The sequence below is a fragment of the Sarcophilus harrisii genome, chromosome 1 (assembly GCF_902635505.1).
Source record: "Sarcophilus harrisii chromosome 1, mSarHar1.11, whole genome shotgun sequence".
Classification (NCBI taxonomy): domain Eukaryota; kingdom Metazoa; phylum Chordata; class Mammalia; order Dasyuromorphia; family Dasyuridae; genus Sarcophilus; species Sarcophilus harrisii.
In genome coordinates, this window is record NC_045426.1 from 270,576,311 (window position 1) to 270,600,370 (window position 24,060).

Consider the following 24,060-nt stretch of genomic DNA (forward strand, 5'->3'; position numbering starts at 1 on the left):
GAACTAAAAGCTGCTTCTTTGTTACTTCCAGTCATTTGCTCCCATTTCTTCCCTTTGAAGCCAAGAATTAATCCTTCAAAACTCTCAAAGACAGTTATGTTTCTCCCACGTGCAGGTTAAACATCCTAGAGAATTAGTTGCTCAGATACCATCTTTTTTCTAGTACGTTATAGCCCTTTGCCAAGAATCAAAGTCAAGTTCACTAGTAAATAGTTTGTAAAATTCACTTTCTTTTCTTTAAATAATAATAAATGAAGGCCTTTACTTTTCTCTAGTCCAGTAGCAGTCAACAAGCATTTATTAAGAACCTATTACGTACCAGGCATATTGTTAAGTCTTTTCCACTGTCCATATACAATGATCACTGACAGTGGCTCAACAACCATCCATAAGCAATTTTGATACTTGTGATTTAACTAGTTATGACTTGAACTCACTGAGGGAAACTATGGACTTTCTGTCATTACTTTAGATTTTAATTCACAATTAGTCATCTTTGTTCTTGTCCTTTACAGAGTCATTCTCCTCAGTAAAGAAAACACAATATACCAATTTAAGTAGTTCTGCCTTTTCTCCATTCTCTATCACCAGGTATTTGGCTTCCATTCCAGGGGAAATTGTATGTCATTCTCTCCAAACCAGGCTAAGTTGATCTCTTAAAATCTCATTAAGTGAAGGCTCAGGTTTTATTACACCTTCCCCATTCAACCTCAGTTGCCTCACCCTTCATAGACACTACTAGAGAGTGGAGCACTAAATTCCTCTCAAAGCCTTCCTCTCTTTGTGTGCAGTCTTCCCCCAAAAGATAGGAAGTATCAAGAGGCCAGGAATCGTTTCTTTTTATTTGTATCTCTGGGGCTATTACTGTGCTTGATACAAAATGAGTTTAAACAAATGTTTATTGACTAGAAATGAAATGGGCTGAAATCAACCTCACCATTAGCCCAAAAGGGGGGGGGGGGGTTTCCTGGTTTTTCCTCTGGATTCAGTAATATAAACAAGATCTGGATCTAACATATGTATATACTCTACATACCATCTAGCCTACAATGTTAGTAATTGTATTCCTGTCTTCTTGACTCATCTTCTGAACTCGGAGAACAGTTACCACTTTGACCTAGATCTCTCATATTCTTTATATGAGGCCTTTTCTGACCTCCCAACCCTAGTTCTTACCCTCACTCTCAACTTCTTAAAAATTACCCAGTATTTTCTTTTAGACTAAATATGTGTTTTCATTGGTATAAAGAAATATGGAAGTGGAAATTTCCTCTTGACTCTCTAACATTAGGTCTTCAAGAGTTAGTTGCTTAAAGTACTGGGAAGTTAAATGACTTACCAGGGGCACAGCTAATATGGTCAGCCAGAACTGGAACTCACTATCTTCCAGATCACATATGCCAAGCTACCTTGAATATAATTGGTCTATATTTTATAGTGATGTTTATATCCACATACTGTTTTCCCCGACGTAAAGTAAGATCCATAAGATTGGGGAATTATTTCATTTTTGTCTCTTCCTCTCCAATGCCTAGTACAAGGGTTCAGAACACAGGAAGCACTAAATACCTGTTAAATGATGTAAAAGACCAGTATTGAACCTGTTCAAGCCTAATAATCTTTTTTGTCTTGCAACTTCAGTGAGTAGAATACTGAAGTGCTCTCACTTTTGATAATGCTTGAAATGCAGCTTTGTACAAAGGAAAAAATGGTAAATTTGAAGTCCTAGGACTTAAGTTTCAATTCTCCTTGTCACTTAACTGTTGTGCCCTAAGGAAAGTTAACTTCTAAGCCTCAATTTCTGGATCTATAAACTTAGATGACCAGACCTGATTATCCCTAAAGCTATTTCCAGCTCTAAATCTGTGATTACGTTAATATATAATAAGAGTAAATTGTGTGGCCTTTAAATTATAAAAAAAAAAAAAATACTACAAAAAATGATGTCGTTCACTGGCAGCCTCACTTAGAATATTCACTCACCACTACAACTAATCCAATATTGTATGGTATTTTAACATAGATTTTAATATAGACTTTGGCAGCAGCTAGGACATAAAAGTAAGGTCTTTTATTGGAATTTTCATGAGTCTCTAATGGTAACACCTAGGAGAAAAACATAGACACCTGAAATACTGATGGCAGAAGTGAGAGATAAGAAGGAACCTTACTGTTCTTTGTAATTGGAAGAGATCCTTCATTTGAGGTTTCAAAAACTTCTACTACACACAACTAAAATGTGCTTTCCAAAGTCTCATATGTCTGGCTGTAATTTGCTATCAGTGAATGAGACAGTCTGGGTAAGTAGGAGTAAAAGAAGAAAATTCATCTCCCTCCCCCCTCAAAAAAAGTCCATAGACTTTTTTGACTTCTCTGTAATATTATGGATTCATGCCAACTTGGGAGAAATTCTATGGTTTTCTCCAAGGAGATTTAGGTAGTAGAAATTTTTGTAAGAATCTAAAACTATAATTTGATACAATCTATCTGACCTATAGATGTAATTATGAAATTGCTCAAAAAAAATAACACAAAGTAGGGAGGTATACCAAAAATAAATCATTTAAGTACTATATTGGATTTATCAGCTATGACAGAGGAACATCCTGAGACTAGGAATCTATTTAAGGGAGAAGAGGAAAAAAACTCACATATATCACATATACTTGTGATTTTGTCATTATACCTTAATAATTTGGGGTCCTGAATATTATTTTTTGCTTTTAGAATATTCCTTTTTAAGAAATGGGTAAAACGAGATTTAACCCAGAACCGAAACAAGTTTCTTTCAAAATTAGAATATTTAACTCATATCTGTAACAATTTTGTTTCAAATGAGTATGTCATTAAAATGACTATTATTACAAAGTAGTTAGATCCTGAAGCTTATTGGCTCTTAAGTTCTAGAAGCTCCAAGACAATTGTATTAATTTTAAATACTAAGCTATTCCATGGGCAAGTCATCAAAAAGATCCAGATCAAAGGGTTTGTTCTGGTTCAAACTGGCTAGATTGACGTGTTAAATCTATTTAACATCTACAAGAGTCTCACAGTTTGCTCAGTTTCAGAAACAACAGAAGCCTGTAATTAAGAATGAGTTGCTGACTGAAAAAGGTTTTATACTATAAGTCACCTATGCACTCAAAAAAGAATCAGAAAAAAAAAAGATTATATAAAGTACAGCTCTGACTGACCCTTTCTTTCAAGCCTTTATATGAGCAACTACAGAACACACATATCTGGGGGTAAAAACAACACTTCATAAAATCTATTAGCTTGTGAAAATGGGGAAAAAAAACAATCTACCATAATTTCATGTACAAAAAGTTAACATGCATATTCAGAATCCAAAACTGCATGAGACTATATTTCAAATTTATAAGAATGTGCAGAATGAGTCATATCTATGAAAGGTGAACTCTACCTAGAAATCCTTAAAGGATTACCTTCATTTTTCCTCCAGTTTCTACACATCCATTTCTTTGGTTCATTTTAGTTTTTATTGATGAAAGCTCTAAAAGAGTAAGAATTTCAATTATATCTATTTTACTCATCTCAAAAGAGTGCTTTAAATAAATATTCTCTCTGAACAATCAGATGGCAGCAGATCATTTCTCAATAAGGAGAAATTATCAGTAAAAATTTAAGGGAAATTATAATGAAAATAACTTTAAAAATGAGAACGTGTTAGTGTATGATGTAAATGTGTAGTATCTGAAACCAGTAACAAGTGTTCTGAAAGTAGTTCATTGCAAAACAAACATCGGCTGATAGGTTAGGTTTCTTTTGTTTTGTTTTGCTTTGAAGTCATACTTCTAATTATGCCCCATAAAACAAGAATCGTTTAACAATTTTTATAAGTTTGAAAATAAACTAGTTTTTCACAGATAATGAAAACAAGTATTAAAACATAACCATGCAATTATTGCAAAACATTACGAACAGCCAAATCTCAGTTTCATCAGTAACTACCAAGCAGTAGGTAGATAGTACTAAGGCACTATCACTTGTCTGTTATTTCTATTTCATAATTTTCTACCTTTTCCCATTTATCCTTATTTCTAGAGAAGTTATCAATATAATATGTAATAGTTTTATTTTTTACATAGTCAGTGGGTCCTTTTTTTTTTTTTTAAAGTCAATCACTACTTTGCACATGTATAACATATCAAACTGCTTGCTGTCTTGGGAAGGAGAGAAGGGATTAAAACAAAAAGGAAAAAAAAAATGGAACTCAAAATATTACAAAACTGAATGTTTAAAAAAAAACTACCTTTACACATAATTGGAAAAATAAAATGCTACTGAAAAAATAATAGTAAGTTGCAATAATCATGGTTTTGCAATTTAAGAAGTACCTATCCCCATTTTTTGTCACATGGTAATCACCTAACAATGAAAATGGGATATCTGGGACTTAAAATAGAAGATTCCAATTAAATAATAATAATTATTATCATTAGAAACACTTGACAAATAAAACACTAAAAATTAAAGATACACCTACTATTTTTCTACAGAGTTGCTTCATCATTTAGGGACCGAAATCAACTTTTTCAAGAAACACTTTTATGTGTTTTAGTGAAGAAAATTAAATTGTACCGAGTGCAAATATTATTAAGAATTAATTATTTACATTCCTTTCCTGGTATTACAAAGGACAATATAATTAGAAGACTATTAAACAATGATGTAAAGACATGCCTTATTACAATGGCAACTTAACTTTTTAATGGTGTCCCCCTAATATTTATAAATGATATCTCTGAAAGGATTGTAAAAGCTTAGTACTTTTTTAAGTGGGTTCGAAATTAACTTCTAATTAGTATATCTGTACATCTTAAAGATTTCAGCTCTAACATTCAATAGTCAATATCCGCCATTCTACAGTTGCAAAGCAACTCAGTGTATTCGGCTCAGTGTATTACTTCTACCACTAAGTGATAATACTGGATCTACTATATATTACAAATCTGAAAAAAAGCTTGATAAGAATTCTAAGAGGCTTTACTGAAATAACTTCACCTTTCTGCTTCTTACAATGCCTCTGGCAAATACATATAATAAAGTTTAAATGAGTTCTCATTTTTCAAGAGAAGATGATTGAGGGGTATTGTCTGAAACCCTTTAAACATATTTCAGAACATAAATATTACAAAAGTGTCACCAAAGTAACTGCTGTGTTCTGTGGCTCATACAAGACCACTGAAATTGCTTTAAACACTGTAAGCTTTTCGCGAATTATAACCTAAACCATACTACATGAATAAGAAAAAGAAACCAGCCTGGTTAGGGGAGTCCAGATTTAGTTTTTTGTTTTCTTTAAATCTCAGTCTACGGTACCAGGTGTGTTCCTTTCCACCGCATTGGCCCTTAAGTTCCAATTCTGCAACCTGAGAGAAGTAGAGAGGCCAGGCTTTTGAATATTTAGGTCCCCAAAGTGAATAGGTGGCAAAGCCCTAACAATAAACTCACCAGGGACAGAACAATACCACCCACTCCCTCTATCCCTGCCTAGGAAACCACACCAGGGCACCAGCGGGGGAGGGGGGTCTTAAGCATTTGTAGTCCTGAGTTCAGTGGGGAGTGTGTGTTTATGGGAGGGGGAGTGTAGGGAGCAAGCGGAGATAAGGAAAAAAAAGAGGTGGGAGAGGAGACGAAAAGGCCATTTTCCTTCTACACATGGCAAACGTCTCCAACCCGCAAAGCACCCACTTTCTTAACAAAAGGTCCCCTCCCCGCAGGGAGCCTGGGGTGGAAGAGTCAGGTCTGGGCAAAGAGTTTTGGAAGGGGGAAGGGGGTATGGACGTATGTGTAGTGGGCGGGGGTGGGGGGAGTGCTGCAAGAGGAGGGCGTCCGAGTTTGGGGGAGAGGAGCAGGGAACGTGTGATATTGTGTGTGTGCATGAAGGCGGGGGAAAGGAAGAGGGGGGGCAGTCTGAGTTTGGGGAAGGGGAGCAGTGGGGGGGGGGATTCAAGTGGGAGCTTCCGAGTTTGGGGAGGGGCAGCTAAGATGTGTGTGTGCAAAGGGGAGCGGCGCTCGAGTTTGGGAGGGGGAATGGTGTGAGCGGCGGAAGGGAGGAATGCTACAAATGGGGGCGTCGGGGAGAGGAAACTGGGAAAGGAGTGCGGCAAGTGGTCCGAGTTTGGGGGGATGGGAGAGCCGTGTGTGTGCGCGCACGGAGGGGGAGGAGGGCTGCAAGTGTTGGGGGGGGGGGCGTTCTGTATCCCGTGGGGAAGTCTAAAGTCGGCTCGTGAAACTTTCTGGGGTGGGGGAGGAGCGGCGGTGGGGAACAGGATCAGCCCTCTCCTCCCGCCCCGGGCTTCCTCGGCCAACCTGGAGGGGGTGGGGTTGAACTTGACCAGGTACCCCCACCCTCGGCCCTCACAATAGCTGCGGCCCCCCTTCCCCGCCTTGGTCCCCCGCCCGGGCACACGCAGGCAGCCCGCCCCTCCCCCCACGGCCGCACGGGCCGGGCCGGGGTCGCCGGGCGCCCCTCCCCACCTGGTGGTTGTCCTTCCCGCTGCCCGCGGCGGCCGGCTCCCCGGGGCCGCCGCTCATCATGTTCATGTAGAGGGAGCGGGCGAGGGGACTCCGCAGGGACCGGCCGGTGCCCGTCCACATCCTCCTCGCCAGCCACAGCGAGACCAGGGTGCAGCCCAGCCAGCCCAGGAACAGTCTCATGGGGGGCCGCGGGGCGGCGGGGTCGGGGTGGCTCCGCGGCTCAGCCCAGCCGAGAAGGAGGCGAGGAGGAGAAGGAGGCGCCGCCGCCGCTGCCGCCGTCGCTGCCTCCGCCGCCGCCGCCGCCGCTGCTGCTGCCGCCCGCCGCGGCGACTCTCTCCATCGCGCCCAACTTACCCATCCAGCCCCTCTGAGGCTTTGGTGGGGGGTGGGGAGAAGCGGCCGGCAAACACACCAGCCCGCCTCCCCCTCCCCCTCCGCTTCCCCTCCCTCGGTCCCCCCCCGCACCTCTTCTTTCACTTGGGCGGAACGTGGTTTCCGGCGCAGGCGGTTTCGGGCCGGAGCGCGTTTCCAAGGGCACGCCGTGGCTCCTAAGTTGTGGCTTCAGTATTCGTTCTGTGTTGGGTTCTTAGCCGGACGCCGCGCGCGCGCCGGGAGTGACACCTCGCCCAATCAGCTCGCGCGGGTTCCCGCACGCAGGGAGCGCGCGTGCTTGCCCAGCAGCACTATGCCCAGCCTCACGCAAAACAGGTTGGGGCTCATTGTGTCAGAGCTGCGGGAGGAGGAGGGGAGGCCGGCGCGCGGCCCCGACACAATGGGCTCCGGCCGGCTCCCGCAGGATTCTCGCGTCCCTCTTTTTCTTCTTCCTCGTGTGGGGCGGCAGAAACCGGAGCAGGAGCAAGGGCAACCCCTCCCCCCCCCTTGCACGGTCCGCGCGGGCGCCGGGGTTTTGGGCGCTAGCTGCTGCCTGCACGGCGCTTCTCAATTCGCCCTTTTCCCGTTTGTCTGCTCTTGGCGTACCCCCGCTTTGCCTCGTCGCTTCTCGCTTTTCGAAGGCCGGTGCCACAAAGCAAAGCTTCCCCCTCCCCGCCCCCCGGCCAAGGAGACTCGGAGGTGGGTGCCCCGGGTGTAAGCCTGGCACATGGGGCAGCTGGCACGGATGCCCTCCCCTGTCTCCCACGTTTCGTGGAGGTTGCCCCCCGGAGCAGTCAGACTTGGCATTTATAAAGTAGATCCGCTCTCCCCGCTCAAAGCTAAAGAAGCTCTCCAAACTGGTAAATCTCAGATTGTGTATTGGTTTCCCAGGTATTGGACCTGCCAGAATAAAGGCAGGAAATCAGGGAGCTTTGACCCTTGTCACTGAACCTACAGACGAGGTTGAGTGTATAAAATGGTCCTGTGTTACCCACGTTCTTTAATTGTTGCTTAGTAACAAATAAAAGTACTACTTTCCCTAGTGAATCAAAAGGGAAAGTCGTCAGCCCAGCTTTAAGGACCTAGTATAAATTAGTGGGGCAGTTGGGCGATGCGAAAGAGAGAGCAGCAGCCTGAAATCAGGAGACTCATCTTACCGAGTTCAAATAAGCCATCAGCAGATGTGTCTTTTTTGCAAGTCACTTAACCTTGTTTGCCTCAGTTACCTCATCTGTAAAATGAGCTGGAGAAGAAAATGGTGAATCACTTAAGTATTTTTGCCAAGAAAACCCCAAATGGGGTCATTAAGAGTCAGACATGACTGAAAAATGACTGAATTGGAAATGTTTTAGTCACTGTGTTAACAAAGACAAAACAATAACATTTTTTAAGTCCCTGTTTTCAAATAAAAATTTCTATTCCAGTCTTAACCACATTACCTCCTCCACTGAAGAAAAAAAATGTCTTTGTTTAAAAAAATACAATGTAGGTAAGCAAAACAAATTCTTGCATGGCTATGTCCAAAAATATATCTTCTTCTGCCCTTTAATTCCATTACCTTGCTGTCAGGATAGGTACCAATTTTAGTATGGTCTGAAATTTCCCTTCTTACTGTAATAAGAATGATTTTCCACGTCTTTTTTTGTTTGTTTGTTTTTGTTTCTTTTACTGAGGCAATTGGAGTTAAGTGACTTGCCCGGGGTCACACAGCTAGGAAGTGTTCAGTGTTTGAGGTTAAATTTGAACTCAAGTCCTCTTGATTTCAGGGCTGGTGCTCTATACACTTCACCAACTAGCTGCCCCCATCTTTCTAAGTTTTTAAAGATACTTTCTTATTTAGTATTTTGTGGTTCCTCAGGAGTGACCAATTTTTTGTGAACTTATGGATTTGTCCATGGAGTTTTTTTTTTAGTAAAGATCCTGGTGTAGTTTGCCATTTTCTTTTCCAGTGTCTTCTCTTTTGGGTTCCACAGCTAGTTAGTATCTGAGGACAAATTTGAACTTGGAAAAATGAATTTTCCTGAATAGGACTGATGTTCTAATCCAATGCCACACCTACCTGCCCTAAAAATTAATAATTAGTTTTGGATAAAAATACATTTAATTTTAGCTAAAAATAAATGCAATAGAAAGCCAAGATGGTAGAGATGGTCGAACTTAGTTCTCTCCTACAACTATAGGACTTGATAGACCTCTACTATATTGTGAAGTGAAGGGCTTCAACATATCAATGGAAAAAAAAGTCTCCCCACTGACTGCTTAGGGGAAAAAAAAAGGGCGGGGGAGGGATCTGTGAGAACCAGATGAGGGTTTACTTTCCAGAGTCATCAAAACTTAAATTAGAGAAATTAAACCTAAAACTTATGAAATTTATAAAGGTAAGCCAGAAATTAGAATAAGAAACAGGGGACTCACTCACATGGCTAGAATTAGGTGTCCCAGACAGGTTGTAAGCTCTGTAGTTCCTAACCAATGGGAAATCAGGGACTGAACTATGTCCAAATTAGGTGACCACCCAAAGGAGATGTCACTAGGGCTAGAGACTCATGTAGGGAAATTGGCTCTCCAGATAAGCTGTAACTTATATAGTACCTGAAAATGAGGAATCAGGGCAGGGATTTATTTTGGAGGACAGGTTATAAAAAGGCTTTTCTTAATGATTTTAAACAAGTCTACAAGCTTAGATGCCCACTCTTGCAAGAATGTAGAATAAAATCCTTTTCTGGCTTCATCAGATCTGTTTGGTTCTTGGTAGGACATGTCTTTTACAAATTGGGTGCTCTTCTGGAATCCAGACATCCTGAGTGGGACATGGACATTGTTGAAGGATGGGAAGATGAGTCCCATTGATTTAAACAGACTCATGGATTGGCTTATGGGCAGCCCTACTCACACTGTTCTGGATTTTAAGACCACATTGATAAGACCGATGATGAATCCAGGAAATCAGAAAGGGAAAGAGAAGGTACCTCGGAATCTAGGCAACTCTGTGCACAGGTCAAGGATAAGAAAGTGAACCATCTAGTATTGCCTTTGGTGGTTGGGGCATCTTATAAGGGTCTCAGATGTCTCAAGTAAGATGGATAATAAAAATTTAAGATATAATTTGCCTCATAGAAGACAAGGAAAAGGCATGAAACCCTTGGTGGCCATTATTTCAAAATAGTTCCTAAAGAGGGATGTGGGAATACTAGGAAGGTACATTCTGTACTAGACAGGAAAGATAAATTTAAACCATGTTTTTTCTTCTCTCAGTCTCTCCCTCTCCCAATCAGCTAGATTGCAGATGAGAGGATTTAGCTGTTTGTGCTTCAAAAGCTAAACTGAGTTTCCTTGAAGGTTGTTTTCCTGAAATAAAAACTTAGTCTTCAGGTTACTAGCTTGAAAAGGGTGACAATGCCCTCTTGCATTTGTTTCTCTCCCTTTCTGACCCAGACAAAGCCACTGGTTCTGGACCCTTGCATACAGATCCACCACTTCTTTCAAGACATGGACTCCTTGTGTCCTTGACCCCAATGGACTTTAGTAGCCTCCTCATGGGACTCCATACATGTACAGGGGTCTTATTTGTTTCAGTTCTCCCTAGACCAGAGATCTGAGTAGTTCCTCCCTCCCCCTCAAAAAAGAGTCTGCTTTTCACCTGGCTTGGGAAAATCTGGGTGGCTAACCAAACAGAAGCTGTCATTTAAAAAAAACTCTTTTCTTTTTCCTCAGACTCCTCAGAGTAAATAGGTGGAATAGAGAAAGGGGAAGCCTACAATTTTAAAAATAGCCCCTTGGGAAGACCCAAGCCACTATTACGCCCCTAAATGAGATCTGGAAAAACGGAGTCTGTGTCTCTCAGTTTCCAGGCGCCACCTCATGTCTCAGACAGTTTACTGCCACATTAAAAATTTGGGGAATCTGGAAAAATGGAGTGTCAAGGGGGTGAAGACCTAGACCTTTTGAAATAAAACTGGCATATTTAACATTTCTCCTGCTTCCCAAAAGAGAAAAAGTTTTCTCTCCAAAATGTAACAAATTTGTGTGTTTAAATCATAAATCTGATTCTAAACTGAATAAGATTAGAATCACTTTTAATTGATGCATGCTAAAATTGTTTATCTGAGCATAAAATTTCACCTATATATATATATATATATAATCTTTAATCCTGAAGTATTGCTACTAGAAATTTAAATTTGAATTTGATTTGACTTTAAGCCAAAAATTAAGCCTTAAAACAAAAGTTTTCTATAGTAACTTACTCAAACTAATGAATTCACATGTTTATATCTTCTTTATTTAAGGTATTATGATGCCTTCTAAATTATATATTGTGCAAATTGTAAAATTGCATGAGCTATGTTTTAAAATTTTGTCAGCCCTGCTGAATACATGATATAAGAAAGTTATATAAAGTTTCATCCCAAATTATTTAGTTATTGCTTGTATTCTGAATTTTAAGGTTTGTCTCCCTGACACAAAGAAATTTACTTAGAAAGGAGGAAAAGGCTTCCCAAATTGGATCTACAAAAATGAAGTTAAGTAATTGAAGCTATAACTACAAAATTTATTACATTTTATAAAATGTTTAAAAAAGGTTTTAAAAGCAAGTGACAAGAAAGCTTGGTTATAAAAGCAATTGATAAGATTAAAAGTTTTATTGTTCTAAGAAGGAAAGTTTGTTTTTCCACACCCCACCACCCTACTTACTCCCTGATTGAAAAGATAGGTGGGTGGGAAAGAGAGAAAAAAAAAGGAATTGTACTCAGTATAGTGAAGACTGTTTGAGATGTAATGATAGGGGTAAGTAGAAGGTAAGAGAAGTATCAGATCAAAATAAGAAAAAAAACAGAACATGCACTTTTGAAGGGACTTTCTTCGAAGTCCTCTAAAGGGATATGTATGTGGAAGGGAAATCGAGAAAGTTTAAGTGTGTAGCAATGAGAGGAGCATGAGCAAAAAGGGATTTGAAAATTTAGGAACTTTTGGGAAAAGAAGCAATTTGCTACCACTTTAAAAATTGGTGAGAAGTAGCCTATATTTGTGTTATCAGGAGTCAGTCTTGTGGGGTTGTGTCAGTGAAAATTTCAGGGTAAAAAGGCCTGCATCTTGAAGTAAAAACTGGCTGGCAAAGGGCTAAAAGGTTTATGTTAATTGGGAAACAACCAAAAGGTAAATGAGTTTGAATGGAACATCTAGTTAGAAATTTGTAGAAAATATGTTTAAAACCTGTTATGTTGTTATCTATCTATATTTAATGTTTTGTAGCTCGTTTAGGGAATGACACAATTCTTTCTTTGCTTGTAAGTTAAGAAGTTATAGCTAAAACAAATTGGCTATCACTTACAAAAGTTGTAAGATTGTTAATTACTATGTATAGAAATGTGGGGATGAGATGAAAACTTTATGCAGATTGTTTTTACATTTTAGAGCTGTTCACCTAGACATCTGGGAATATGCAGTTCCATTTCTCTCTCTACAGAATGTATCAAAGAACAAAGCCTACAAGGATAGTTGGGGTGAACAGATAGGAGCAGCAAGTTCAGTCCCTTTCTCTAGGGTTTGTAATAGGTTTCTTAAAGTCATTTTGTGAGCAAAGTCCATCAGTCCTAGGAAAAAAAAATTATTTGGGTTATATAATTCCAAATAAGGAATGGGTTTAATAACTTTTTAATAAAAATGATTGCTAATGATTGGTTTTTACACCAAGATAGGCTTAAACTCAAGAAGGAGAAGGAAGGGAAACAATTGAAAGATGTTAAATGAAATATCTTATGTATGTAAAGCCTGGTAAACTTTATTGTTTATAAGAATAATTATATTTTATTATATAGACAATTTTTATATTGCTACATGTTAAGTCGTTGGTTGTTGTTATTGATCATCTTAAATTAAGAATGTTGTACTTAAAACTATCTCAGATATCAAATTGTGAATTTTCTGTGATAAATCTCTTTACTATTACCAATACAATACTTATTATTTAGGATATGTGATCCTTGAGAGCTGAACCTACCTAAAGGTATGATTATTTTCTATTTGTGAAACTTGCTATTTGAGATAAAAATCTCTTGAGAATTATAACTGAGTTTGGATTCAGGTGTGAAGAATGGACCATTAGGTCAGCAAATCCACAGTCTCAGAGAAATGCCACTATTAAAAATTTAAAACAAAGAAATAAACACAAATCTTACTCAAATTACAAAAACTGCTAAAAACCAGATGTACCAAATAGAAGTTAATTACTTTAGAAAATAAGAAATATTGAAGAGATGGAAAAATAGAAGAAAATAAGTTATCTTATTTCAAAAACAATTGACTTGGAAAACACATCAACGAAAGATAATTTGTGAATCAATGGAGTACCTGAAAACTATGACCAAAAATATCACATATTTCAAGAAATCATTAAAAAAAAAAAAAAAGATCAAAAAGAGTAAGGCAAAATGAAAATAGGATGTACTGATCACTTGCAAAATGAAACTCCCAAATGAAAACTCCCAGTAATATCACTGCTCAAATCCAGTGCTTTCAAGCCAAAGAAAAAAGTACTGAAAGCAGCCAGAAAGAATTCAAGAACCACATTCAGGATCACACAAGACTTAGCAGCTACCATTTCTACAGGAGTGGAGAACATGGAATACAACATTGCAAAAGGTAAAAGATATAGATCTACAAACCAAGAATAACTTAACAAGAAAAAACTGAATATAATGCTACAAAGAAAAATAAAATGCATCTTCAAAGAAATAGAAACCTTCCAACAATTCCTAAAGAAAAAACCAGAGCAGAAAAGGAACTCTGAAATACAAATATAAGAATCAAGAGAAACATAAAAAGATAAACACAAAATGAATAATTGGAAGGAATTTATATGGATAAACTATATATCTTCTAATGGGGGAGGGTTCTTTCAGAAATTCAATTTCTGAAACTTCCACCAAGGGTAATGGAGTAAAATAAGAAAGCCTAAAAGTAATTTCTGTTACATCTTGATAATTCTGAAAGAAGAAAGAAAAGAAGATAGGAAAGATGCACTGGGGGAGAAAAGGGGACAAGCTTGGAGAAACTTATCTCGTATAATTGAAGTGCTCAGGTGAAAGTTATTTGCACTAAAACTGGTTTAAAAAAGCAGGAAATACACCCATACCCACATAAAGGTTTTGGTATAGAAATACATTAAACTCAGCATAGATATGGGAGAGAACAGGAAGAAAGGAAAGTGGGGATATAAGAGGAAGCATAAGTTCAATGATTAACACAAGACAAATCTAAACTTGGAAAGGGGATAATTAAAGAGTTGAAAAGAAACAAAGGATAAAAATCTATAATAAAGAGGGGATAGAGAACAAAGAAAAGAAAAAGGTTGAGAATAATAAAGTTGAAGGGAAATACACAATTAACTATTATAATTATGAATTGTGGGATGAAATTACCTCAAAAATAGAAGACATGAGAATTTAAAAAGTAGAATATGATAATGGATTTAACATATAATTTAACAATTTAACATGTATTGGACTACCTGCCATCTAGAGGAGGGAAGTGTAGGTAAGGAAGGGAAAATTTGGAACAAGGTTTTGTAAGGGTCAATGTTGAAAAAATTACCCATATATATGTTTTGTAAATAAAAAGATATAATAATAAAAAGACTATGACACTACTTTGTTTACAAGAAATACACTTGAAATATAAAAATTCACACAGAATTAAGAAGAGGCTGGAGCAAATCTAAAAAAATGGGTGACAATTGTGTTTAGAGAAGGCAACAACAAAAATAGCTTTAAAGGAGATAAACAGGGAAATAAGGAATTTTGAAGTAATTTAATTCTTAAAATATAAATGCTATAGTATAACATCTAAATAAGGAAAAACCTAGTAAAATTGTAATAGATCCTCAATATACCCATCCCTAGAGCCAAACAAGTTTAAAAATCAGCAAAAAAAATAGAATTTTAGAAAAGTTAGATATAATAGATATCTGATTATTGAAAGAAAATAAAAAGTCTAAATTTTTCATAGTTGCTCCTGACACTTTTACAAAAATCATACATGTATTAAAACATATAAACCTAACAAAAATGTAGAAAAGCAATAAATTAAATGCATCTTTGAGTGATATAAAATATAAAATAACCAGATTAACAGAACATGAAAGACATTTAAACAACTCAATCTCAAAAAAAAAAAAAAAATCACAAAATTCCCAAAGGAGGAAAAAACCTCTGGATCAGATAGATTCACAAAAGAATTCTATCAAACATTCAAAAAAGCAATTCCAATATTACACAAACTGTAAAAATAGCAAAAGAAGGATCCTACCAAATTTCTTCTCTGACACAAATATGGTCTTGATATTTAACCCAAGGAGAGTCAAATAAATAGCCTTTAATATACTATTGCCAAAAGTTTTAAATATATATTATATGTTAACAAAGAGGCCACAGCAACATATCACAAAGATAATACACTATAAAAAGGCTTGATTATACTAAGAATTGAGAGTTGGTATAATATTAGAAAAACGATAAACAATATTGACCATATTAATAACAAAACAACCAAAAACAATTTTATCAATAGATGCAAAAAACTCCAACTTTTGACAAAATGAAACATCCATTTCTGTTACACACACACACACACACACACACACACACACTACCCTGGGGAATATAAGAATAAATAAATACTTAACATATTAAATAGTATGTATCTAATCAGGGATGAAGCAAAAATGTCCATTTTCACAATTCTATTTGACACAGTGCTAGAAATATTAGTCTTAATAATAAAATATGAAAAAGAAATAGAAGGGATAAGCATAGATATAGAAGAAATAAAATTATCACTTCACAGATGGTATGAGGATATACTTAGAAAACCCTAATGAGTTAATTGAAATAACTTTAGGAACATTGCAGAATATAGAAATAACTTTATACAATCATTAACCTTTCTGCATAATACCAATAAAACTCAGCAGGAAGAAATAAAAGAATAACTTTCTATCTCTTAGAAAATAATTTCAGAATATATAAAATACTTGACAAACAGGACAAATACTTGACAAGACAAACAGGAATGGGACTATATGAATACAACTACAAAATAGCCTTTATAGATATAAAGCAAACTTAAATAACTGGAGAAATAACAATTACTCATTGATAGGCTGAGCCAATGTAGCAAAAATAATACTACCTAAATTAATTTATTCAATGTTATACCAAATTACCAAAGAATTACTTTCTAGATCTAGGGAAAAATAAAATTCATTCATAATAAAGTCCAATGGGGCTTTTTTCAACAAGATAATTGAGGCCAGTTCCCATGATCTTGTCATGAAGACAGCCACCTATACCCAGAGAGAAGACTGTGAGAACTGGGTGTGGATCACAACATAACATTCTCTTTTTGTTGTTGGCTTGCATTTTGGTTTCTTTCTCATTTTTTTTTCCCTTTTTGATCGGATTTTTCTTGTTTAGCATAATTGTAAAAATATGTATACATATATTGGATTTAACTTTAATATATTGGATTTTTTTTTTTTTTGATGAGGCAATTGGAGTTAAGTTACTTGCCCAGGGTCACACAACTAAATTAAATGTTAAATGTCTGAAGCCAGATTTGAACTTAGGTCTCTCTGACTTCAGGGCTGGTACTCTATCCACTGCACCACCTAGCTGCCCCAATATATATATATAGTATGTATTTTAACATGTATAACATATATTAGATTACTTGCCATCTAGGGGAGGAAGCGGAGGGGGGGAGGGAGGGAGGAGGGAAGAATTTGAAACACCAGGTTTTGCAAAGATCACTGTTGAAAAATTATCCATGCATATGTTTTGAAAATAAAAAGTTATAATAAAAAATAGTCCCCAAATCTGAAGGGAAATAATGAAAAGAAGTGGGAAAGAAAGGAATCTAAAATACCAAATAATAAACTATACAAGAAAATAGTTATTCTTCAAACAATTTGGTACTGGCTAAAAAATATATCAGTCAGTGGAACAAATTAGGTATTTGACCTATGGAAGAAAAAATATCTGGGAGTCTAGTATTCAATAAATCCAAAAACTCACTATTTGGCAAAAAACTGTTGAGAAAATTGGACAGATCTGGCAGAAATTAGATCAACATCTTTCACCTTATACCAAGACAAATTTCAAACAAATACATGCCCAGATTTGAAAGGTTATATCATAAAACAGAGAAGGAAAAAACTATTATCTTTCAGATCTTTGCATAAAGGAAGAATTTATGGCCATATAAGGAACAGAGAGGATAACAAGATAAAACAGACAATTTTGGTTACATAAAATTTATGTTTTTGTACAAATTCTATGCTGCTAAGATTAGAAGAGAAACAGTTAACTAGAAGGAAAAATCTTTGTAGCAAATTTCTATGGAAGAGATTTCATTTCTAAGATATATAAGGAACTAGTTCAAATTTAAAAGAATAAGAACCATTATGCAGTTGATAAGTGGTCTAAAGATATTAACAAGCAGTTAATATGCTTTATTAACCCACAAGCTCTATCCTTATTTAAAAAACAAAAAGATGTTTCAAATCACCAATAGCTAAAGAAATACAAAGTTACTCTGAGATTTCCATTCATACTCATCAAAATGACAAAACTGACCAAAAAAAAAGGATCACAAATTTGGAGGAATTGCAAGAAAAAAGATACACTGATAACTGATAAACTGTTTTGGGAGCCATGAATTGAACCAACAATTCTGAAAAGTAATTTGGAATTTTACACAAAAAATCATTAAACATTGCATATTCTTTGACCTAGCAAAAGAGGAAAAGATTCTATACACACAAAAATATTTATAGCAGTTCTTTGATGGTGGCAGAGCACCAAAAAACTAAGTGAGTGCCTATCTTTTGTGGAATGATTGAACAAATAATGGTATATAATGTAATGAAATACTATTGTGCTGTAAGAAATGAAGGAAATAATTTCAGAGAGATTTGGGAAAACTTGTATAAACTGACTCAGGATAAAGGAACCAACTAGAAGAACACTTTAAATTATAGCTTCAATATTTTCAATGTGAATGACTATGAAAGACAACAAATAAGTATTCAAATATTAGTTCATATGATTGTTCAAAAAGGATCCTGCCAATCTCATGACAGAGAAATGATGGACTAATATGCAGAATAAGAAACATATTTTTGGATGTGGCCAATGTGGAAATTTGTTTTCTTTGATTATGTCTTGATTATAATACAAAGCTTCTGTATTCCTGTCTTCTGTCTTCTAAATAGATTGGGGAGATAAGGGGAAGGGGAGGGGAATTGCTTGCTAATAGAAAAAAATGAAAAATTATTTTTTAATTAAAATACTCCTTTTACTCTTACCTAGAACAGCTATATTCTTTTCTTTTGTAACAGTAAGTAATATGCAAGAAAATTCATTTTATTGATAAAGACTTTATTAGTCTCTAGGTCTGCCCAATCCCCACCCCTAGGAGATAGTTGGTGTTAAGTCACTTGCCCAGAATCACATAACTAGCAAATTTCTTAGCAATATTTGGACTCAGGTCCTGATTCCAGGACCAGTGCTCTATCCACAGCACCACCTAGTTATCCTCTATTCTGTTCCCTTTCATAAGAATTAGGCTGGTATTGTGCAAGGAATATCTGATTACTAAATTAATATCATACATTCTCCTAGGAAACTATTTTATTTCTGTGAAGAATATCATCAGCACTGTCTCTTCACCAAATCATTCATTAGATCCTATTCCTTAATTTTTTTATAATCATAAAGCTATCTAATGAAGCAATTTCAGATTATCCAGATGGAATTAAAGCATCAAGTACAAACTTATTAATTTGTTTGCTATATCAGTGTGTTTCCTGTGATATAGTAACCTAATTACTACATGCCAAAGGTCATCATTTTTTCAAAATGAGAAAAACTAGCAAAATTGGATAAAAAATCTAGTTACTGGGGACAAATAAGCTTAAAATTGACACAGAAATATCTTTTGTCTTTCTTCTTTCCTCCCTCCCTTCTCATTCTGGAGGTAGCTTGCTAGATTGTAAAGCAATTCTATATTACAGTAAAATATGCCCCTTGATCAGAGAATCCGTATCAGATTTATGTACCTTAAGAACTTGAACTAGCTGATTGTCAAGAGTTCTAGAATCTCAAAGTAATGGGTTATTTATAAATGAGCACTGAATTGAGATTGGACCACCCCAAACCATCCAGATACTTAGAAATATCCCACAATGATATCAAAAATACTTAATGTAGATTATTTACAAATGTAAAGCAATGAAGAAATCAAAACATAGCAAAAGGAAATGATTTGCAGACCTTTGTAACGAGCCTGGAGAATCTGATGAACCTATCTTCAGTTTCTTGCTCCATCCACAAAGCCTTGCTACTTCTTCTCAGAGAGTCTTCTCAATCATAAAAGATGAGGAAGGAAGCTAGCAAGAGTAAATAACTCTGACCTCAAGGACTGCCCCCTGACCTCATTGACTAGAAATGCTGTGACTATAATAAAATTTTCATTATACACAAAAATGGAAGGCAAAAACATGATGATTACATAGAAACTCAGGATAATCTAGACATTTTATTATGTTCAGGAATTTAGTCAAAGACAGGAGGATATAGTGAAATATCATTGAATTTGGAATTAGAAGACCTTGCTGTTATTTTTTTGTTCTTCTTAAGTCATTTTTTCAGTAGTATCCTGAGACTTTATTTGGGGTTTTCTTGGCAAAGCTACTGGAGTGGTTTGAATTTCCTTCTCTACCTTAATTTTTCAGATGGAGAAATGAAGCAAACAAGGTTGAGTAACAACTTGGCCAGAGTCAGTAGCTGAGGCCAGATTTGAACTCAGGAAAATGAGTCTTTCTGGCTTCAGAGCTAGTGCACGACCCACTGCACTACTTAGCTACCCTAGTTCAATTATTGACCAGGTAAATAAGTTACTTATCATTTTTGAGCCCATCTCTTTGTGTTAAAGCTCTCGATCTCAAAGATTATGTAAATAAGGCCTCAGGTCATACAAGTAGGAAGCAGTTCTGATTTCTGACTCCAGAAACACTCTGAAATTAAGTGATGTTAACAATTTTTGTAATACCTATTTCACAGAAAGGGGCAGGTAGATGGTGCAGTGGATAGAGCACCAGCACCTGAGTTCAAACCTGACTTCAGACATCTAATGCTTCCTAGCTGTGTGATCCTAGGACCCCAATTGCCTCAACAACAAAAAAAAAAATAAACATATATAAGTGTGTATATATATATATATATATATATATATATACATATTTTTTTAAAATTAGAAATGCTATGTAAATTTTAGGTAGGTAGGCTGCTAGATGGTACATTGGAGTCAAGAAGTCTTGTATTCAAAGTTGGCCTCAGATACTTTCTACTCTTTCTCAGTTTCCTCAGTTTGCATCCCTTATTCCTCAACTATTATCCACTCTAAAAGAATATAATAACACCTATCTTGAAGATTCTTATGATAATATTTATAAATGTTATCTAAGCTTAAAGTTTTCACTTGTGTACAACTCTTTGCAATCCTTTTTGGGGTTTTCTTTGGGGGGTTCTAGCAAAGATACTAGAGAATTTTGCTATTTCTTTTTCCAGCTCATTTTACATATGAGGAAACTGAGGCAAACAGAGTTAAGTGACTTCCCCAGCGTTACACAGCAAGTAAGTTTCTAAGGCCAGAGTTGAATTCAGGTCTTCCTAAATCCAGACAGCACTCTATCCACTGTGCCACCAAGCTGCCCTTGTAAATCTTAAAATGCTTTATAAACGCTAGATAATTATTATTGCTGTGTGTGTGTGTGTGTGTACACACACCCTTATTGCCCTTCTTTATCTGACTCCTCACTTTTCCTTACTGCCCTTAGCTGTATCTTTTGGATAATATTTTCACAGAAAATAGAGTTATCTATACCATCTTTTTTTTCTAAAATTTAAGAAATCTGTGTGTGTGTGTGTGTGTGTGTGTGTATGTGTGTGTGTGTGTGTCCCAACAGCTACTAATGTAAATTGTTTTTTAAGATTCAGAAATACAGGACTTAGCCATGACAAATATAGCCAGGGATAGTACTCCTCAGATTGGGTACAGAGCTTTTCAAATAAGAGAGGTTATTTAACTATGATTTGAGCTGCCATCTAGTGCATTCTTTAACAACAAATAGCAAAGTCTTTAGTTGGCGCAGAATAGCAAAGTAAAGAATTTATGTCAATCGGACCACAACATATCTCTAACCTGTACATGGCCGGAGCCTAACAAAGCAGATAAGAGATAAGAGAGGAAGTTTGATTTCAGAGTGAGGAAAACAGGTTTGCAAAATGAAGTCTTTCTGAGAAGGGCTTGTGGCTTGTGTTAGGGGTAGAGTTTTTATACATGAAAACCACAAAAAAGGCAGCACCCAACACAGTTATTCTTAGGTCTTGAGTAAAAAGTTCCCAAAGCAAGCCAATGCATGTAAGGTATTTTGGGGACAATTTAGATGTTCTTTCATCCTATGGGAACAGTCCCTAAGTTATTGGAATCAGTGAGCTTGTGATTATTTTAGTTTTAGAATTGGCATGACAGGAGCAGGAGTGAGCTCCTGATTTGGTTCACTTAATTGCAAGCACAGGAGTTGTTCAAAGTCAGGAGAGATTGATCACTTTCTGCTGCAGCATATTGGCAGCTTTTGGCTCTGAAATCCTGGGGAAATAAGAGAGCTACAACAAATTTAAATAATTATTGATTAATATAGAAATCATAAATCTGTCAGAGAACACCTTGTGCTGGTCAAAGCAATACATTTTGTCAGAGGGTGAAATCATCTCGCAGGGGTCCTGAAACTACAGCCTGCAGGCCAGATGCAGCAGCTGAGGACGTTTATCCCCCTCACCCAGGGCTATGAAGTTTATTTAAAGGCCCATAAAACAAAGTTTTTGTTTTTACTATAGTCCGGCCCTCCAGCAGTCTGAGGGACAGTGAACTGGCCCCCTATTTAAAAAGTTTGAGGACCCCTGAGAGTGCAATGGATTATTGTTATGCCAAGTTTAGGGCACAGCCTGACTGCTGGACTTTAGCGCTGGAAAAATAGGGTGTCTTCTAAGATCTTGACATATGTAAAATATGAAAGCATTTTTTCAGTTACAAATTATAATGGTAGGAAAGATAGCCTTTTTCTCACTGACATTACTTATAAAGGGAATACAATGTTTTAGACATTCTCTACTATAGGAAACATACCAGCCACTGCTTTTATCCTCAAGGAGACTACATTCTTTTTTTAAATTTTTATTTTATTATAGCTTTTTATTTATAAAATACGTGCATGGGTAATTTTTTCAACATCAACCCTTGCAAAACCTTCTGTTCCAAATTTTCCCTTCCTTCTCCCACCCCCTCCCCTAGATGGTAGGTAGTCCAATACTAACCAATGTTAAATATGTTAAAATATATGTTAAATCCAATATATGTATACATATTTATACAGTTATCTTGCTGAACAAGAAATATCAGATCTAGAAAGAAAAAAAAAAACCTGAGAATGAAAACAAAAATGCAAGCAAACAATAACAAAAGAGTGAAAATGCTATGTTGCGGTTCATATTCAATTCCCACAGTCCTCTCTGGATGTAGATGGCTCACTGAACAGTGGGAACTGGTTTGAATAATCTCATTGTTGAAGAGAACTACAACTACGTTGATCATCGTGAAATTTTGTTGTTGCTGTGTATGATCTCCAGGTTCTGCTCGTTTCACTTAGCATTATTTCATGTAAGTCTTTCCAGGCCTCTCTGTATTCATCCTGCTGGTCATTTCTTACAGAACAATAGTATTCCATAACATTCATATACCATAATTTATTCAGCCATTCTCCAATTGGTGGGCATCCATTCAGTTTGCAGTTTCTAGCGACTACAAAAAGGACTACTACAAACATTTTTGCACATGTGGGTCCCTTTCCCTCCTTTAAGATCTCTTTGGGATATAAGCCCAGTAGTAACACTGCTGGGTCAAAGGGTATGCACAGTTTGATAAATTTTTTGAGCATAATCCAAATTACTCTCCAGAATGGCTGGATCCATTCACAGTTCCACCAACAATGTATCAGTGTCTCAGTTTTCCCACATCCCCTCCGACATTCATCATTATCTTTTCTTGTCATCTTAGCCAATCTGAGAGGTGTGTAGTGGTATCTCAGAGTTGTTTTAATTTGCATTTCTCTGATCAAATAGTGATTTGGAGGCATCTTTTCATGTGACTACAAATAGTTTCAATTTGTCTGAAAATCATCTGTTCATATCCTTTGGCCATTTATCAATTGGTAAATGGCTTGATTTCTTATAAATCTGAGTCAATTTTCTATATATTTTAGAAATGAGGCCTTTATCAGACCCTTTGAATGTAAAAATGTTTTCCCACTTTATTGCTTCCATTCTAATCTTGTTTACATTAGTTTTGTTTGTACAAAAACTTAACATTTAATATAATCAAAATTATCTGTTTTGTGATCAATAATGATCTCCAGTTCTTCTTTGGTCACAAATTCCTTTCTCCTCCACAGGTCTGAGAGGTTAACTATCCTATGTTCTTCTAATTTATTTATAATCTCATTCTTTGTGTCTAGATCATGAACCCATTTTGACCTTATCTTGATATATGGTGTTAAATGTGGGTCAGTGCATAGTTTCTGCCATACTAGTTTTCAATTTTCCCAGCAGTTTTTGTCAAATAGTGAATTTTTATCCCAAAAGCTGGAGTCTTTGAGTTTGTCAAATACTAGATTGCTATAGTTATTGTCCATTTTGTCCTGTAAACCTAACCTATTCCACTGATCAACTAGTTTCTTAGCCAGTACCAAATGGTTTTTGATGACCACTGCTTTATAATATAGTTTTAGATCTGGTATAGCTAAGCCACCTTCATTTGATTTTTTTCCCCATTAATTTCCTTGAGATTCTTGACCTTTTTTTCTTCCAGATGAATTTTATTGTTATTTTATCTAGGTTAATAAAATAGATTTTTGGGAATTTGATTGGTATAGCTCTAAATAAATAGATTGGTTTAGGTAGTATTGTCATCTTTATTATGTTTGCTCAACCTTTCCAAAAGCACTTGATATTTTTCCAATTGTTTAGATCTGACTTTGTGTGGAAAATGTTTTGTAGTTTTCCTCATATA

At 36.6% G+C, this 24,060-nt stretch overlaps 1 protein-coding gene across 5 annotated transcripts in view; it reads right to left on the reverse strand.

The window, feature by feature from the left end:
• METTL9 (methyltransferase like 9) overlaps positions 1 to 19,308 on the reverse strand; it is a 74,184-nt gene extending 54,876 nt beyond the window's left edge. For 2 of the 5 annotated variants that reach the window (XM_031941936.1, XM_031941931.1), the window contains exons 1-2: positions 6,505 to 6,784; positions 5,286 to 5,393 (exon numbers count right to left, since the gene is read on the reverse strand). In XM_031941936.1, coding sequence (XP_031797796.1) covers positions 5,286 to 5,393; positions 6,505 to 6,684 — 288 coding nt within the window. In that variant the 5' untranslated portion in view covers positions 6,685 to 6,784. Of the gene's footprint in view, positions 1 to 5,285; positions 5,394 to 6,504; positions 6,785 to 19,208 lie in introns of those variants that run through there. The other 3 variants (XM_031941946.1, XM_031941940.1, XM_012542774.2) reach the window with 2 other exon arrangements.
• Between the last annotated feature and the right edge of the window lie 4,752 nt (positions 19,309 to 24,060).